At 36.5% G+C, this 19,329-nt stretch overlaps 1 protein-coding gene across 8 annotated transcripts in view; it reads left to right on the top strand.

Annotated features, from left to right (window-relative positions):
- LOC113091652 (core-binding factor subunit beta) overlaps positions 1-11,284 on the top strand; it is a 35,991-nt gene extending 24,707 nt beyond the window's left edge. The window contains exons 4-8 of one of the 8 annotated variants that reach the window (XM_026257249.1): positions 3,667-3,783; positions 3,895-3,990; positions 4,999-5,040; positions 5,332-5,379; positions 8,967-11,284. In XM_026257249.1, the coding sequence (XP_026113034.1) occupies positions 3,667-3,783; positions 3,895-3,990; positions 4,999-5,040; positions 5,332-5,361 (285 nt within the window). In that variant the 3' untranslated portion in view covers positions 5,362-5,379; positions 8,967-11,284. Of the gene's footprint in view, positions 1-3,666; positions 3,784-3,894; positions 3,991-4,998; positions 5,041-5,331; positions 5,380-8,961 lie in introns of all 8 variants that reach the window. The other 7 variants (XM_026257252.1, XM_026257250.1, XM_026257248.1 and 4 more) reach the window with 7 other exon arrangements.
- Positions 11,285-19,329: the final 8,045 nt, after the last annotated feature.

The following is a 19,329-nucleotide window of genomic DNA, read 5'->3' as shown; positions in this document are numbered from 1 at the left end:
TAATGGCTATAAGGCCTGTATTTGTTGGGAGAGGAAACTGTTTGAGTTGGACAGATGAGAGAGCAAAACAATCCGAAATGATAAAAATACATGTAGGTTCAGATTCGCATTCAGTATTTATTTCAGATGTATGGGCCCATTGTGCCCGCGCTTCTCAGAAACGGGCGATTTTCCTTTCGTCTCTCTGAGATATCGTATTTCTGCTATGTTTGGAAGATTATGTTTTTTTTTTTTTTGATTCCTCAGCAGTTTGTTGTAAATTTGCTCTTTAATTACATTGTATAATTTTCCTAGTATTATCTCTACTTGAGTATTCACAGACCGGCATGTTTTCAGTTAAAATCACAGTGCGGCTGAGGATATGATTTCATTCCGGTCGTTGACTTCCCTGATGTTTAGTTAAACTGCCGCAGAGCTGAGCACGCTTTATTTTTCCTACCTGCCTTTTACTGCTGAGGGGGACACAGATCACAGCATACGGCACATCCTGTAAGGAAACATGGGGAAGGAGTTTCGGGAGGGCAGGTGTGGGGGTGGAAGAGGCAGACGGAGCTGTGCTTGGGAAACCATTCCAGTGAGGTGGTTTCGAAAGGGAACATAGTCAGAACAGCCCTTCGCTGCTGACAGGAAAGCTGCCGTTTCCTCAGGTGTGAAAACACTGACATCTTTTTTCACATCACCTTTTGGGATGTTTTTACACATGGAAATACTTTTTTAAAAGTTTAAAAACTCACGTTCAAACAAATTAAATAGCGATCAGCTGGATTTAGTTTTTATTTACTGATTTATTTATTTTAGGATTCAAATCTGCATCCCTGCGGGAGCACCACAGCTCTAATGTGCTGTGAACATGCGCTACTGCTACACCGCGACTCCAACAGTAGTGGTTTATTGAATCATTGATTCTAATGAGACTCCTTGTCTGGTGTCTTTGTTATTTAGACTCGTAGCACGGTTGTGGTTTATCTTTTGATTTTGGTAAACATTTCATCAGTGTCATTCATAATAGTGGCCTTTTAGTGGTTGCACAACAGTAAATATCTTCAGGCAAGAGCTACATTGGTGTTTATACATTTGTGGTGACTTCGTTTGGATATTTGACAAAGTTGTTGGTTTTAGTAAAAAATAGATGTTAGTTAACATGAGCAACAGGAGTATACTTTAACGATGCTTCGATATTGTTAATAACTTTCTTCAATCTGCAAACATTGGAAATAATCATTATTGCTGGATCCATGGCTCGCATTTATATATCAACATTAATTCTGTATTTTGAGAGTCAAAACACCTTCGTGAACACCATTTAGCTTAAAGGTACAAGTTACAAACATTTATTTGCTATTAATGCCATTAAAGTGCGTTTAACAATCTTCAGTTGAAATCTTTTGCCATTAACCATCTTGCACAGCTGGCACTCGTATGGTAGATTGTTATTTCTCTTCTGTGGTACGGTGTGTATTGGGTTTTGGTTTTAAACATTGATATTCATAAAAAATGTTTCTAAAGCTCAAATTCAGCATATTGGAATGATTTCTGAAGGATCATGTGACACTGAAGACTGTAATAGCTGCTAAAAATTTAGCTATGCTTTCTCAGGAATATATTACATTCTAAAAATTTTATTAAAATATAAAGTTATTTTAAATTGTAATAATATTTCACTGTACTTTTACGTTATTTTGGATGAAATAAAGGCAACCTTGGTGAGCATAAAATACTTATTTCAAAACTCAAAAACAATAACTCAGTGTATAATAAACATTATAAACAATAAACATTAGTGTATATTTATTACATATATGTGCCTTTTTTCATGAATAGGAAAAGTTAGTGTTCGACAAATTAATTGGTGAGCTATATTTATGCTAGACACCATTCACATCAGTGTGGTGAATTTAGTGGGTATGAAACCAGGGCAGAGAGCCGTTTACTCTCTAAACTGACTCCAAAAGCAGTTCCTCCACACACACGGATGCTCAAAGGACAGCAGTAAAGTCAGACAAAGCTCATGTTGTGTCTGCTTTGACGGAGTGTGTTTGTCTGGTAGGTTACTCCAGCAGTCACTAGCGCCCAGTGGGGTACTTTTGAGTATCCAACAACACACTGAAGTGTTCCTGTGTTCCTCTGCTTTTTGGAGCAGCAAGGTGGAACTTCACCCTCATTTGGTGACTCGGGTGGCTCGTTGGTTTTGGCGGGTAACACTGAGGATACGTGCATATGTGTATGCATTTATAGCTGGCCTCTTTCACTGCAGTTACAGAAATAAACAGCACCCACAGACCGACAGACTGCACACTTTTGTCTCAGCCTGGATTCCTCAGTGGTAGAGATGTGATATTCCTGTGGCTCTGAGCCAGACAGACAGTCATATACCCCTGTCTCCACATCTCTCTCACTCTTTGTCCACCTTGTCTTATACATAGCCCCCCCACCACCATCTGAGTCTCACACACGGATGCAATCATGTGTTGCCCGCGCTGCATTTGTAGGCCATGCTTAGTATAAATAAATTCAGACAGGCTTTGCCTGTCTCTGCATCGGTGTACCCTTACTCTCTACTACGCTATCCTCTATAAATAAACCCTCTCAGCACAGGAAGCAAACATTGGAGGCTGCCCTATACTCTTTGGCTGAGCTGAGACTGAGGTAGGACAGGAAGAAACCGATAAAGTTGTAATGGTTACATGTGTGTATGTATATCCAGTTGTGAGGCCATTCTCAGCAGTGACTTCCACTAAACAACTCGCAAAGTGTTTTACAATTCAAATGAGCCATTGTACGGCCGGGAGTGACGTTGAGAGGGGGTTTTCAATTGCGGCTACAACTGTGGAGTAGGTGGTTATGGCATTTCACCTGTTCCAAAGGCTTGTTGTGTCTGTGTAGGTGGATTTATTAGAGAGTTAGTTATATCTGAGGTATATAGTAGTCTATAGAAGAATCAATGACAGTAAGAACATGTGAGATAAAGAAAAGGGCAATTATTTAAAAAGTTTCAAATGCCAACTTCTTAGAAATGTAGTCTTTTCCTCACATCTAGAATATGTGCATGCAGGGCATGCCTATTAATCATTATTTTTAGGTTTTTAATATGAAGATAATTTATTTATTTGTTTGTTTGTTTTTTTGTTAGTTACATCATATTTGTATAAGTAAACATTTAATTTATTATATATTTATTATTAAATACAAGTATTTTTGTTCATTTTTTTGTATTTTACAAATATTGTAATAACATTAATGGTTTTTTTGGGGGGAAAGGGGGCATTTTGACATGCTCTTTATCTTTTATATAATAAACATATAGTTAAAAATGCTCTAACATAAAAAAAAAAAAAAATATATATATATATATATATATATATATATATATATATATATATATATATATATATATATATATATATATATATATATATATATTAATTGATGCGGACTAAATAAATGTGTGGCATGTCATTGATTAACATCCCTTGGGCCTTAGACCCCTTTTTTGTAATTTATCTTGTATATTTACTCTGAAAATCAAGATTCAGATTAAAAAAAATTCTCAGGTTCTTTCTCATCTTTTTATTTTCTTTCTTGCTTTTTGCAATATTCATTACTATTGTACTGTGCATATGTCATAATAACCATTACAACTATGTGTGTGCGTGTGTATGTGTGCAGGTTTATCTGAAGGCACCTATGATCCTGAATGGAGTTTGTGTGATCTGGAAAGGCTGGATTGATCTTCAGCGTCTGGATGGGATGGGTTGTCTTGAATACGATGATGAGAGGGCACAGGTACAGACTACAGACAAACCTCCATGTGCTGTAAAACTGTTTGGTGCCTTACATACATCAGAAATGACTGACCACTGCCTGGCTTCCTGTCTTTTTTGTGTGTATATACAGCAAGAGGATGCTCTAGCCCAGGCAGCCTTTGAGGAAGCCCGCAGAAGGACCCGTGATTTTGAGGACAGGGATCGCTCGCACCGTGAGGACATGGAGGTGAGAGCTGGAGTGAGTGACGATGTGTGTATGAGTGTGTGACGTTTCGATCAGTTAGTGCATGCTGAAAATCTGATATGTTCTTATAGAAGTTCTCGTCTGAGTGTGTATGTGTGTGTGTGTGTGTTTGTATACTATGTGTGTGCAAATGTGTACATGTTTCTTCCACTTGTGCATGTACAATACTTCTATATGTGCTTTTTATGCATAATCTTTACCTAATTCCTCTTGCTAATATTTTGATTGACAGTCACCGCCAAAATATTTGATGCTTTAAGGAGCAGTTCACTGAAAATACCATTTTTTTAGTAGTTCCCGAGCAGGCAGATGATGAAGTGGTGCCACCGGCATCTTTTCTTATGGGTCAAGCTAAAGTGAAAGAGTGACTCTCACAAAATCATATCTAGATCACATCTCACCCCAAAATAAAAGCATAATATTTTGGCCAAGGGAAATGAAGCCTTTTATTAGGATATTTCTGCAATGTCACATTATTTATTCATGACAATTAACCAAAATATGTCATTACTGTAATGCATCCGGACATTTGACTTTTGAGGGATTTTTTTGTCATTCTTATTATTCTCAAAGATGATTAATATTTTAAGAAATTGTAGTTTTTAAAAGACAAATCAGAGTATAAGTGATATTTCAATTGTTTTTGTTTATTATATACTGTATATTTTTATATTACAAAAATGAAAATAATATATATTTTTTTTAATTATTATATGATTATTTGTCATGGAAATAAAATCAGTTAAACCTAAAGGGTTCCATTCATTCTGTAAGTCATATAAGAATTTACTAAACAGCATTTCAACGTGAAATCTTTCATCTCTGAAAGTCATTTTTACATGAAAACAGTAGTTCTGTCTCCTTTCAAAATTGCACTGCAGAGGCAGGTAAATAAACAACATTTCTGTCTGTTCCCTGATGTCTTGAGAGCTCTTGACGTAGCTAAACAGCTTGTCTGGGGCAATACTGATTTGATCACTTGTCATTTAGCAGATGCCGATGGCACAGCTCAGTCATTTAATAACTCAGGAGGTAAGACAACAATTTAGGATTTTATGTAGTGAACTGCTGCCTTGATTTTCTGTTTACAATACATCATTCAGAACAAAAGCATAATGAAGAAGGGCATGTGTGTTTCTTAGGATTTTGTATGTTTGCTTGCATATATGTGAGTTGGTGTACGTGTAAGCTATTGAAGTGCTTTACTTGTTTACTCATGGCTTAGTGCATGAACTGTCTTTGCATTGTAAGTCCTCAAATATAATCATTCTACAGTCAATCAAAACTGCACTCTTAAGATGAAAACTAAATTGTGTTTTTTAGGACCCTGTGGCATCAAAAATCTGGGACTGATGGCCTTCAAGGACCAGGGTCTGTCTCCTCTGCTTCTCTCTATCCTTGTGTCATGCACTAAACCGTGTCTGTCTGTAAGTGTGTGTGTACGTGAGTGTGTTTCACAAGAGCATGTGCATGAAAGAGCATCTCTGTGTCTTTATGTACTCTACTCTGTGTGTGTGTGTGTGTGTTTACCGTGTCTGTATGTGTTAGTGAGTACATGTGTGTTTTTTACAATCGAGTGAGATTTTAGGCTTCTATAAGCAACTTTGGGCTGGGGGTCTTATACAGTAATCGCTAAAAAACATTCTACCGGCGCGATAGACCCCCAGCTCGCTCTTCTCAGACCTCTGTAATGGAGACCAGACTTCTATCCCAAGATTCCTCACTGCCCCGCCCACCCACTCCCCTGCTGCAAAGCCCTCTGGGAGCTCTCAGGCACAGCTTGGCAGCACATGACCAGAAAGATTCCCCTTATGAACCGCCGCTTTTATATCCCTCCCTCCTAATCTACACCCTCAGGCGTTCCTTTACACTCTCTTCATCCTCTCTTCCAAAATCAATCATGCCAAGGTCTCTTTTTTAAATAGATCTGGCTGCTTATGAAAATCAAATTTCTTCCTCATTGCAGTCAGGCGATCTGTGACTCACGGGCCAAATGTTTTTCCCTCAAAGCTCAAAGTCACTGTGAGCGGTGGAAAAATGAAACCCTGTAATTATTCTATAATTCATGCTTTCTCATCCCAGCAGTGTGGAGTCTGACCCTCGTTCAGAGCTTGTTTTCGAGCGGCACTGTTCGGTTGGCTTTATTTTGGAAAGCGGATAGCACTTGAGCTCGGATCGGACCACTAGCCTTCTCGTTACATATTGCACGACGACGCACATATCTGAGGACAAATATTACACTCCACAATGCATAGGAACTGCTTTTTAACATTAGAAATGAATTTACTGCCACACTTAATCAATTGAATGCATCCCTGCTTAATAAAAGTACTTATTCCTTACTAACTCCAAACTTTCAAATAGTAAACACTTAAAAATAAAAGTTTTCACAGTGATGCTGTAGAAGAATATTTTTTTGTTCCCCCGAAGAACGTTTCATTGAAAAGATCTTAAATAAAATCATTGTTTTTTACTGAAAAGAACATTTAAATAATCTAAAGAATGCAGAATACTGCATTCCAAAAAAAGCTAGCTGTGTGAAGTCTGATCTTCGTTCAGAGCTTGTTTTTGAGCTGCATTTTGGTCGCCTTTATTTTGGAAAGCGAATAGTACTTGAGCTCGGATCGTACCTTGAGCTTTCACGCTGTACAATGGTCACATAGCTGTGGTCAGATCTCAAACTCCATCATCTGTAATTGGATAAAAACCAGCACAATTGCAGGCTGGATCAACAGAAAGCCAGCGTTTTCTGGGAAAGTGGGCCAGGTTCGTTTCAAAAGGACGAACAATGCATTTAGAGACTTCAAAATCACTTATGACCTCACCGAGAGACAAAAAGGAACATTCGCGGTGCGTAAACACTTATTTGTCCTCTCTCGGCGTGTCTTAATGCGGTTCCGTCACTGTTTGTCTATGCAGGGAGTCCAAGGGGGCGAATCAAAGCTGAAAGATATCGGAGAGTGTAATGGCCTTCTGCGTGATAGATGGTAAAGAGATGGATGAAAAATAGATAGGCCATTTTTCATGAAACCCAGGCCTATACTGCAGGTGGGATTAGAGCATGAGTGATGTTGGGCCAGTGCAAGTATTAATATGTCATTAGTATTGATCTTTTTCATTAGCAGCGCTGTCTGCCCGGCAAAATCTAAGCACTATTGACTTGTGGTACAGGAGAGTGCTTCAGCTGGGCTCCGTATGATCGATGCTGCGTCCTCTCATCCACACAAAAACACTTTTTCAAAGCTTAAATACTACAGAGCAAACATAAAAATGCTTTTTGTGCTTTATAAAGCCCTATAGATATATACAACATCTGCTTTTGTGCAGCATTTTTATTATTTACTGCCCTGCTGAACAAAAAAAAAGAAAAGAAAAGAAACTTAAATCTGATTTGTTGGGATTACCTAGTCAGCCTGGTCTGTTGGCTAGTTTTTACTGGGGTTTTGTGTGTGTGTATATATATATATTAGTGTTGTCAAACGATTCATCGTGATTCATTGCATCCAAAATGTGTGTTCTGTGTATATTTATTAAGTATATATAAATACACATACAGTTTATATTTTGAAAATATTAACATGACTGTATTATTTATATTCATATAATTTATAAAAAATAAATATATAAAAATATAAACAACATATTTTTCTGAAATATATACATGCATGTGTGTGTATTTTTAAATACATAATAAATATACACAGAATACACATATTAAGCAAACAGAAACTTTTATTTTGGATTAATCATTTGACATCACTAATATATATATATATATATATATATATATATATATATATATATATATATATATATATATATATATATATATACACTACTAAGAAAAATGTGTTCACCAAGGCTGATAAGAAATACAATAAAAACATTAATATTGTCAAATATCATTACAAATTAGAATAAAGGTTGTCTATCTTAATTTATTTTAAAATGTAAATCGTTCCTGTGATGGCAAGGCTGAATTTTTATCAGCCATTACTCCAGTCTTCAGTATCAAGCAGTCCTTCAGAAATCATTTTAATATGCTGATTTGGTACTCAAGTACCATTTTTTTCAGTGTTGACAGTTTGTCAAACATTTGCCTTTTTTCACTTAGCAGATGCTTTTATCCAAAGTGACTCACAAATGAGGAACACAACAAATGATTCATCATAAAGAAGCAATTTAATGTGTCCCTGCTGAAAAAAAAGTCTCGCTCATCTCAAACCTTTGAACAGTAGTGAATAAATAACTCCGCAGTTCATCGAAATCATGTAGAGCTCGCTCAAGCATATTGTTTACAGTAAGTTTATGCACTAGACTGCTTTGTTGCTGTGTGTATGACAGCTATAACAGCTTCATCTGTTAATGCCTACGCTTAAAGATGGGATTCCCAGGCGTCGGGTCGAGTAAAAACAGCCTTGCGTAGCTCTAGGGTTAGAACGCTATAATCGCCGTTTGCACACATGATGACCTCACACTATGTGAGATACTCTATGTCTGCCTTTTCATCTATCTTTCTCTCACCGTCTGCCTGTCTGTCTGTCCGTCCGTCTGCCCTGTCTGTGCTCAGACATTTATGTCAGAGAGAGATTTAGACATAGGCACATAAACATATGTAGCTATCTGTGACAAGGCCATCAGTCATATCTTTATTTTTAAGGCTAGTGATTTGAAGACTCTTCCCCCTGACTAATGACTAATGTCTGCCACTTCAACCAAAAAAAGCAGCTCAATTTTTAGCGTCTAGAGTAGACTGAAGTTGATCTCTGCCATCCCCTGCTGGACACAAAGAGCAATTGCATGTTGGCTGCCCCCATTTACTTGTATTGTGTTTGTAGTTTGAGAACTAACATATGAGTGACTCAAGCACAGCACAACCATTTTAACTGTGTTTTGTCTCTGTCTTGGTTTGCTTGTTGGGTTGCGTGTGTGTGTGTGTGTGTGATGACCCAGCCCAGGCGACAGCAGGACCCCAGCCCTGGCTCCAACATGGGCAACACTGATGATCACAAGATGCGCTAGCGCCATTCACCAAAGTGGGCAGGGATAGGGTCACAAGACCTCCAACACCACGGCAATCTCATCTCCTGATGCCTTGTTTATCACAGGACAGACCAAAGTCCACACCGGTGGGGATTTTCAGATGGGTTGTTTGGTGAAGGGGCTGGGTGGGTTGGGCTGGGCTGGTATTGATGTGAGTCCGAGATTCATTCGCATTTGATTTAGTCCCTTGTTTCTTCTTGGGATTTTTGCACTATGTGATATGTTCAGTTTAGTTCCCCCATATCGCCTTTCGGTATGCATGGTTTTCCTACTTATGTTTGCTCATGTTCCCCCTCTATGCAAGGCATCTTATTTTATCCTATTGTAATGAAATGGCATTTTTTAATTATTTTATTTGTATTGTGTGTGAAAGTCAGGATGTTTACTTTTTGTATTTTCATTTCCTCTATATATAAACATGTCTGTCCTTGTGCTTCGTAGGAGAAACTAGTCAATTTCACTAGGTAGATTTATGCAGTAGAGTAGAATTTTGTTTTTATGTCTAAAATCAAGAAAGAGGCTGCTGATGTTGTGAACGAGGAGGTCTTTTCTTCTACCATCCTTCTCCATGTGCTCTGTCTTCCGCTCTCTTCCTGTAACAGTCAGTTGAAGCATGCTTTGAACGTGAACCCAGAAGCAGGAAGTGAATATTGAGGTCAGTGTTACTCTGAGCGTGCTCTACACAAAATAATTTGCTTTTCCTTTCTTTAACGTCAATGTTTTACCCATTTAGTTTTAAGCAGTGTTTTGCTGCACAGGCTATTTTACTCTGGAATACTTAAAATTAGTTAAATGCATTTTTCAGTCATTGAAAAAATTCTCTAAAATGGAAAAACTTTTAACTTTGTCAAATATCACTTTTTTTTTTATTGTTTCCCTCTCTGTTTTCTTTGGTTTTTACTGATATTTTGATATTAAAACTCCCTCCATTCTTATAAAACCAGGTGAATTTATGCAATTTACAATATATACCAGATAGGACTTTTTTTAACACTCAGATAGGAGGTGTAAAGACAAAAAAATGACAGTGATATTTGTAAATCGTAAATCTGTGACTTCCAGACAGATATAAAATTCCTGAACATTTTTACATCTGTCTCTGTTATTGTATATGCAAGTACGTTTAATCATAAAACTGGGATAAAACATTCTCCACCAGGTCAAATAGAAGACATTAGTGTGCCCTTTGGTCAAGGTCCTGAAATCTGTTTAAGTTGATAAGTTTTGGGACAGTCAGTGCTGTTGGATTGGATGTTAGTTGTCAAAGGTAAATCAGCGATAAAGAGAAAAGAAAGTAGGGAAGGAAAGACAGGTTAGAAACCAAGTTACTCTATCACTAAAGCTTGTAACAGAACAAGAACAGAGCTATATGACATAAACGGAATCACAAATTGTCATCCAGTGACATTTGATTATGAACATAATATTTAACGAGTGCATCGTTCTATGTTGTTTTTTTATTTTCCACATCCAATGGTAAGAATTTAAGGGCCAAGAATACATTTTTGGGTGGGATGCTGAAGTCAGAAGGTATGGCCTACCTCTAGCTTAAACCAAATATACACAAACGAGAGCTTATTTATAGAGAGCAAGTTCATGTTGTCAGAGTTTTGAAGAAAAGCTAATGTTGGTTTAGTAGAACGTTAAAGCTTTATATAGTTGGAAGGTGGGCTTTCATAGCACACAGTGGTCAAAGACTGGGCACCAGAAGGGTAAACTGGGGTCGGGATATATTTTGAAGATGCCAGAGACCGAGAACTTGACCAAACCAGAGTCGGCAAAGCAGTCCTGCTTTAATTAGTCTCACAGATCATCTCACTGCTTCTAGGTGTGTCTTGTGCTGTGTATCAAAGAAGTAACCTTTGCTGGCCCTCTCTTAGTTTCTCTCTCGCCCCTTTACTTAATGCTGGCATTAAGGCAAAATACAGTACACACCAGGTAGTGGATGGTTCTTTTTTAACGAATGAATAAATAAAATGTTTATTTTCTTATTTGTTTTAAGTTATTGATGCAGGTATACGTTTGTTTCATTATCAGGTTCCGCTATGATGAAATGTGTATTTCTGTATTGATATATTGCTTTCCTTTTCCCCTTTGCCCCCTAAAGAAGTGGGGATGCTTTTATATGGTCTTTGGTTTTAGCTCTTTTTCTGTTTTTAATTTTAAGCAAGGAGGACTGTTAACTGAAGTGTTATTGTTGATTTGTTTCTTATTAAACTTGTTACAAACCATATTCCCATTCATTGTAGTGTATGTGTTTGTGTCTTTTTTTTATGCAGTGGAAAATTATTATTTTTTTTGTCACATACTGTAGCAGATCATGTGCAGATTTAAATAACCATGTTATGTCCTAAAAATTACTGCTTGACAAATCAATTTGTTAACTCAAAAAGGTAGTTCCACAATTTGATCTCACATTTCTGAATACATGATGTTTAATAAAACAACATCTTAAATATGGAATAAAATGCAAATGTTTAAAATAAAACTCTTTTTTGTTGCTATGTGAACACAATTATCTAATATATTACATGCTTTATAACATAATTTAAATTACACACTAAAATTATATTATTGTCTTGTTATGTAGACTAATATTTGAACACAATATTTGGCTGCTACAAGCTGCAACAAGCAGTAATGCAATTTCACAGCTGACCGTAAAATAATAAGACAAAGCTGGTAGTCTGGATTCCATTGAACAATATAAATTGAGCACAATCACTGCTTTGGTAAGATCATTCATATTTCTTTATAATAAATCAGAGTTGTGCAGCTAGCAATGCATAGAGCTATAATACAGTCCTCCATCTCATGGGCAGACAATGGCTTCTGGGTGTCGTGGGACAAATAGGATAAAGTAATAGACTGGGGTCAGGAGGAGAAGCCAGAGAGAATAGTTCAGGAGCTCCGGAGCTTTAGAAGGTTGATCTGGCATCCTGCCTGGCTCACTGTGAAAGGACAAGAACTCTTGACAATACTGCAAAACCTGAGTGTTTTCTTTTTGCAATCAGAGATTCCAAGCCTTTACTGATATTTGGGATGAGGATGTCATCTGGAGCACATGAAATGATGGCTGTTGGCTGCTTTGATGCAAGCTGGAAAGCAAGTCAAAGGAAAGAAAGAAGGCAGGAAAGGAACCCAGCAGGCTCATAAGGCACCTAACCCCATGAGCGTTGGTGAACGGCAGGCGAAGATGGATGTGCAAAGTTTCCTTTACTACCTGTAATGTCCAACTCCATGACAAAGCCATCTTTGAGCACTGGGATGAGTGGAGTGAGATATCCCACTGAGACGGAGAAATGCAGAGAAGATACATAAAGTCTGGCCATGGCCTTATTTTAAGAGTAAAAGTAAACATAAATAAATAAAATAACATTTACTGTAGGCAGATAATACTATATAAAATGGGAATTCAAAACACTTTTTAAACTTTTATGCCCCCTAGAACCTCATTGAAAATTAGACCAGTAGCTACAAATGGTTACAACTCGACACAGATGTGTAAACATAAAAATATAGAAATGAATTAAATCTGATCAGATTAAAATTACACATCACTGTAACTAAATTCACCATCTCCTAGAGAAATGAACTAGATCCTGCACTCTTTCATTGTTTGAAATGGAAGAGTTGGACTGGCCATCGTACTTATTTTAAGACTTCTCATCATAGAAGTATTGTATTTGGTGATTGGACACCTTTTTCTTAATATATATATAACTATGCGCGCACACTCCATCTGCCTCACTTTAATGGAAAGTAAAAGGTAAAATGCACCTGTTCCTTTACTAACCTTGATGAAAAAGAAGGGGATATGAGAAAATGTGAGAAAATTGTCATTTTAAAACTCTTTCATTTTAATATAACATTTTATGTCACCCTTAAATCCATTATGAGGGAAAATACTACAACATGACTTCATTAACTTTACCGAATGCATAACTTGTGGAATCTTGACTGATGTCACATAGGAAGATCAAAGGTTGTTGAATTAAAAGTTTTTAAAATGCTATTTAAAAACCTGTTTTCAAATGCATTAATACCTGATGTTCTATTTAATGAGTGTTTTTTTTTTTTTTTTTTTTTTTTTGTAGGCAGGTATCATATAGGTAGATTTAGTTTAATATAACCTGCCCAAAAGTCAGTGTGATACTACTGAGGGTCTTATTGGAGATGTTCATATACTATACTAGTAAGCACACTGTTAAGAAAGCCATGTGTTTGTCAGGTCAAAGATCAGAGAAGCCTTGACAGATCCAGTCAGATTTTCAATTCTAATAGAGATCTCTTCACCCGTTCTGTGGCTGTAAACTTCATCTGTCTTAAGGAGCTGTGTAGTGAACAAGTGTAGTGAAATCTTTTCAAAAAGTGGAAATAAGAAATACAGTATCAAATGTTTTCACAATTCAGAAATTTAAATAACTCATATACAATATGATTAAATGCAAGTTGTATTGGTTTAACGTTGAATATAGAAGCTTCTTGCACTTTCCACAGATATTTGGAAATAGGTACAAAAAATACACTGTAATATACAACTGTGCCGCATTTTGTTATTGCAGCATTTGTTTTTCAGCTCTTTCCTGCATATTTGTGTTTGATGGTGAAATAGATGTAGAATATATCCTTCAGTGCATGAATTGAGGTGCATTACTGTAAAATACCACTAGATGTCAATGTATTAGCAGTGATAAAAACTCCAGCCTTCATGAGCTCAGCAGGTAAGTATAACTATATATATAGTACAATATTCTTGATTCATTAAGAAAATACATGGACTTGACCTGACTCTTTGGTTATTTATAGATTACAACAGAGTCTATTTTGTCCTGTTTATTTGTCTTCACAATAGCATTTTGTTACCCAACAGCAAAGTGACACAGTTCTAGGACAGAACTACTCTCTCGCTCTCCATCTGTCCTTGATTCTTTCTCTTCCTCTCTATGAATCATCCCCAGTTTTCTGTATTATATATATATATATATATATATATATATATATATATATATATATATATATATATATATATATATATATATATATATATATATATATAGTGCAATTCAGTGCAATACGTATATCAGTAGTTTGGTTTTCTAACATTGATAAAACATGCAAAAACATACATTATCATAAATCCATCACATCACTCATGGTTTTACATCCATCATGTTTTATTGACGTTATTTTATGATTGTTTCAGGTCGACAGGTCTCGATCCCGGTCATTCCTGCAGTATGTATAGAGTCTCGTCTAAACCGCCTCCAAAGGCCTAGAAGACATGGATGTCTTACCTGTGGGGAGTGAGTGCGTGTATGGGAAGAGAAGAGATATTGATTTGCACTGAAGAGAGCCGCCCACACAGACCGAGAGAGATACAGAGAAAGAAAGCGATGAGCGGGAACTTGTATTCAGCTCTTTGGGAATAAAAGGGTCAGAGCCTCATTTGTCAGCCGGACCACCACCTTATATAATGACCATGAACTGTGTTCATTTGGCTGAACGGTAATGAGGTCCACTGATAAGGCTTTGTTACTTGTTGGTGTGTACATGTGTCAAAGTTTAGACTCCTCCATCAGAAAAGGCATGTTTGCTGTTTATAAATGCTGTGTACTGCCTAAGAGATATTTGTGGAAAAAGCACTCAAGTTTTTCTTGAGTGAAAAAAAAGGGCAAAATTAGTTTATCATAAATAGTTTAAAATCTTCAGGTCAGGCTATTTAATCCTACTCTGGGACATATTCTAGTCATTTGTCTTTTTATAATGACCATCCTGGTTGACAGTGGACAAGGTGTTCATTAAAAAGCGGCGGATTTGTTTGTTTATTCTGGTTGGTCTTTTGGCCAGGATATCCTGGGGCTCTGCTTGGCCTCCGTTCCTGCAGGGCTCTTGTTTCGGAGAGCTCTAAGTGGTTCTTGATGCTAGTGGCTGGGCTGGCAAGGCCCTCAGCAGACCCTCCTTATTCTCCTCTTGGCAGCCACCCATGGTTCTCGCTCACTGGCTTCCTAATTTAGTAACGGCGGGTAAAAATATGCGCTAACGAACAGGGTCTGGTATGTCAGGCTGCCGTCCAAAGGGGAAGAGTGAGTGAGAGAGAGAGAGAGCGAGAGAGAGAGAGAGAGAGAGGATGAGTGAGGAGGGGGAGAAGAGAAGGGGTTTGAGATCAGGCATTCCAGAAGATGGCAGTGTACAGCACAACCACAGCACAGCTCTGGCTTTCTATAGCACATCTATAGTCTTAAAAACAATGTATCAGTATTAAAAAGATTATTGAACAACACTGACACACAATATGTACCATCATCACTACATTAGGATACTCCAATAGACGTGATATTTAATTGTCTGAAAAATCTTCTTTCAAGTGAAAGGCCATATGGCTTCAACAGCATTATGTATCTCACACCAAACAGATCAGCAATACTTGACTCATTTCACTCTCCTGTCACATTGTAGGGGTCTCTGTCCTAAACCTTACTAATGAAGACAACAAAAGGGGTAAAACATGCGCGTGTAGTTCGCCTTATTATTGCAAATAGCCTGTTTTGCATAAATGTGTTTTTCAGATGAACGTGAACAGTTCTGTCTTAATCTTTCGCAACTGATCTTTCGTGCAGATGTGTAGTTAAGTGTAGATCAATAGCTGCTGTTAGTAACTGGAATTTGTAGATGCATATGAATTTAGCAGCTTTGCACAAAGTAAAATCCACATGTGTAGATGTGCGTGTGCACGTTCAAAGACTGTGAAAGGGCAGGGGGTGGGGGTGGAGGCCAGACAGAGAGAGAGAGAGTGTGTGTGTGTGTCTATGCATACATGTGCATACGTATTTGTCCAGCCTTGTTTTTAAAAAAATGTGTGTGTGTCTGTGTGTGTGAGTTAACAGGTCTTTCTCAGGGTGTGAATGTGTGGTTGGACTGTCTGAGACCTCAGGCTTTGCTGGCTGTGTCTGGGGGCTCTGAGTCATCTGTTCATGTCTGCACAGGCGTGAGACAATGTAGGAGACCAGCAGCTGACATAGGGCACCAAGACCTCAAGACTCTTGACTATGCTGAAGATGTACTGTTTGGGATCCAGGATCATATGAGGAGCAGACAGCAACTAACATCTTATATGTGTGTTTTTGTCTGATGGATCATCTTAGAACTGCAGCCTTACTTGTGTGTGGATGTGGAGGAGGATGTGCTTTCAGATCAGAGGATGCTTTCATTAATCCATTCGTTTTGTGTATTGTTGTGCCTGTGTGTGTTGTTGTCTTGATATATGGTTGATTCATTGACCTGGAGAGCTAGCATGAGTGGGGTGAGGTCATCTACAAGAGTGGGTGATCATGATGTAATCGCACTGAACTAAATGACCTGATGTCTTGTTTATGTTTTAAAGGAATAGTTCACCCAAAAATGAATGACTTAAGACCTGTTCACACCATGAACGATTACTGTAAAGATAACTATAACAGTAATAACATTAGTGTCTACATGAACGCACAATAACATTCTGTTAATAATAAGAGCGCACTGCACGTGTTGTCTGACGCTTTAAATGCTCAATCACTTTAAAAGCCATGTGGATTTTGATTGGCTGTTAATGATCTGCTTGAAAAATCATTCTGAAAGATTCCAGTGATAGTCCTCTGTGCCATTAACATTAAGTTATTGTGTGGACATCCCTATTCTTATAGATTTAGAACGATTCTTAAAGCTGTATAGTTATAGTTATTGTCAATGGTGTGAACAGACCTTCACTCTGATAAATTATACTTATTTTTTTTCCAAATCTGTATAACTGATGGTTTGGTGGAACATAATAATAATAATAACCTGGCCACTCTGGTACTAAACAGCTCCAAAAAGCATACAAATGCACCATAAAAGTATTGTAAAATTGGTCTGATTTGTTTACTGTGTTGCTAGTCTAAGCCATATTGTAATTTGTCATTACTAACAGACAACCTTAACTTCCACTGGCCAAATCGATGAGTAAATTAGTTCATCTTGAGTTGATATAAACAAATCATTTAGACCTGTGTTTGAAATGGATCAACCAATTCATTGAAAAATGTCAACTCAAAAAAGTATTTGTTCAAGTATTGGACATCATCTGTCCTGCCAAGACACGTGGCTTGATTTTCTGTGAAACTGAAATTTTAGTCTGTTTGTCAAACAAATCTACTGTTTGGCTTCAGAAGATTTGAAATCTAGTGCATATGAGACATGTTTTTGATACTTTTATGGTCAAATTTGGCCATTTTTGTCTCTACAACCCTCCAAGTAGTTAGGATATTCTTTTTGAATATATATATATTTATATTTAAATATATATATATATATATATATATATATATATATATATATATATATATATATATATATATATATATATATATATATATATATATATATATATATATATATATATATATATATATATATATATATATATATATATATATATATATATATATATATATATATATATTTTTTTTTTTTTTTTTTTTTATACACAAAAGGTGAAATGACAGTTCACAGAATAATGACCCAGGGTATTGCTTTTACAAATTCCATTGAGACATTGGGGCCAGTGGAAATTCATTTTGGCTGACATAAAGCTATAATAATCGCAAACTTCATCAAGGGGGAAATTTCTACAGATTCCAAAGTCCTTAACGCACACTGTCAGCCTCTGTTACAAACTTTTACCTACATCTATAGATTCAAACTGAAACCCAGTCTGGTGATTTGGGCGTAGTGATAAACTTGTGGTTATATATAGTTACATAGCACAGCCTCAGAAATGCCCCCGGTTACATGTGAAAGTGCTGTTTCTTACTGAAAATCATGACAAAGGATAACTAATCTACTGTACCAAACAAAAACATCAACTACTATATTAGATGATGTTAATAAACCATAGGATATGTGCTGACTTCAGTGTCCAGTCCACTGAAGCATGCTCACTTAGATGCCAGCATGATACACATGTAGGCTCTGATATGTAGGTGTAGAAACTTGTGAACACTTACAGATCTTAATCTACTGTAGCTATTACCATCATCTCATCTTTTCCAGAGTGTCTATACCAGCCTGACACTTTAGATGATGGATTTCCATACAATAGGGAGTATTTACTTTCTTAATGAAGAATGTAATTGCCCTACATTGTTTGCTGCTTTTAACTCATCTCCTTTTTTCTCACTATGTAAGTTTTATTCTTGATGTTCCTCTTGATGATATTTACCGTAGTAATCAACTGCTTAGTAGTGTTTGATTTCATTTTGTATACATATGCTCGCCATTCAGTGAGCTTTTAGAGGTGCTTTTAAACCCTCCTGAACTTGGACTTGGACTATGAAATACTCCTTGTGCTAAAATGATGCATGTAGTCCTAATCTTGGAATAATGGCCGATGGCTGTTCCAACGGAAATACTCAGCGTAAATGATCCACATTTATGTTCTTAAGTAATTGAGCCGATATTATGTCGCTGAAGATTATTTGGTTTTCAACAGTTTGCCTTAACAGACCTTTTAGCAATTACACATCTGTTCCTAATTTTCAAAAGGCCACAAACATTTAATAGACAAATAATGAGGAACTTGATACTGAAATGTGAAATATACTGCCTAGTACAATATACATAGAATATGAACAGCAAGACGGTAAAGATGCTTATATTGAAGCTTTATAGTTGGCTGAATTGAACAGAATGTTTTATTAAATATTTATTTTATCTTTCCTTTAGAGCCTCTTGGTCACCATCTGGGGCTCAACCATTATAATTATTATTATTAATATTATTGTTATAATTATTTACAGCACGACTGTAAAGAGGCTTTTATTAAAGCTTTGTTTCAGTTTGTATTTAACTGAATTTATTTTAATGCATTATTATCATTATGAATGGCAAGATTTTAAATAGGTTAAAATTGAAGTTTCATTTCTGTTTGTATTTGACTAATTTTTTTTATAAAATTATTATTATTGTTAAAATAACAAATAATCAGCTTTATTATGGTATTTATGATTTTTGATTGTCAAACATATGCAGATCATTTATTAGAAATCTCTCCATTGTTTTGTTGGCTCTAGGCTCCTAAGATTTTCACATATCCACTTATATCATACACATCATAGTTGTGTTGTAATTAAGGGTATTGATATTTGTTGAACCATCATGAAGTTGATTCGTTTTACAAAACGTATGGAATTTCCAACCTCGGTAGAAGCAAAGCCATCCGCATCTGCACCACAGAAAATATTTTCTGGCCTAAAGCGAAAT

Source organism: Carassius auratus, unplaced genomic scaffold (genome assembly GCF_003368295.1).
Source record: "Carassius auratus strain Wakin unplaced genomic scaffold, ASM336829v1 scaf_tig00214259, whole genome shotgun sequence".
NCBI lineage: Eukaryota > Metazoa > Chordata > Actinopteri > Cypriniformes > Cyprinidae > Carassius > Carassius auratus.
This window is presented reverse-complemented; position numbering and strand designations above follow the sequence as displayed.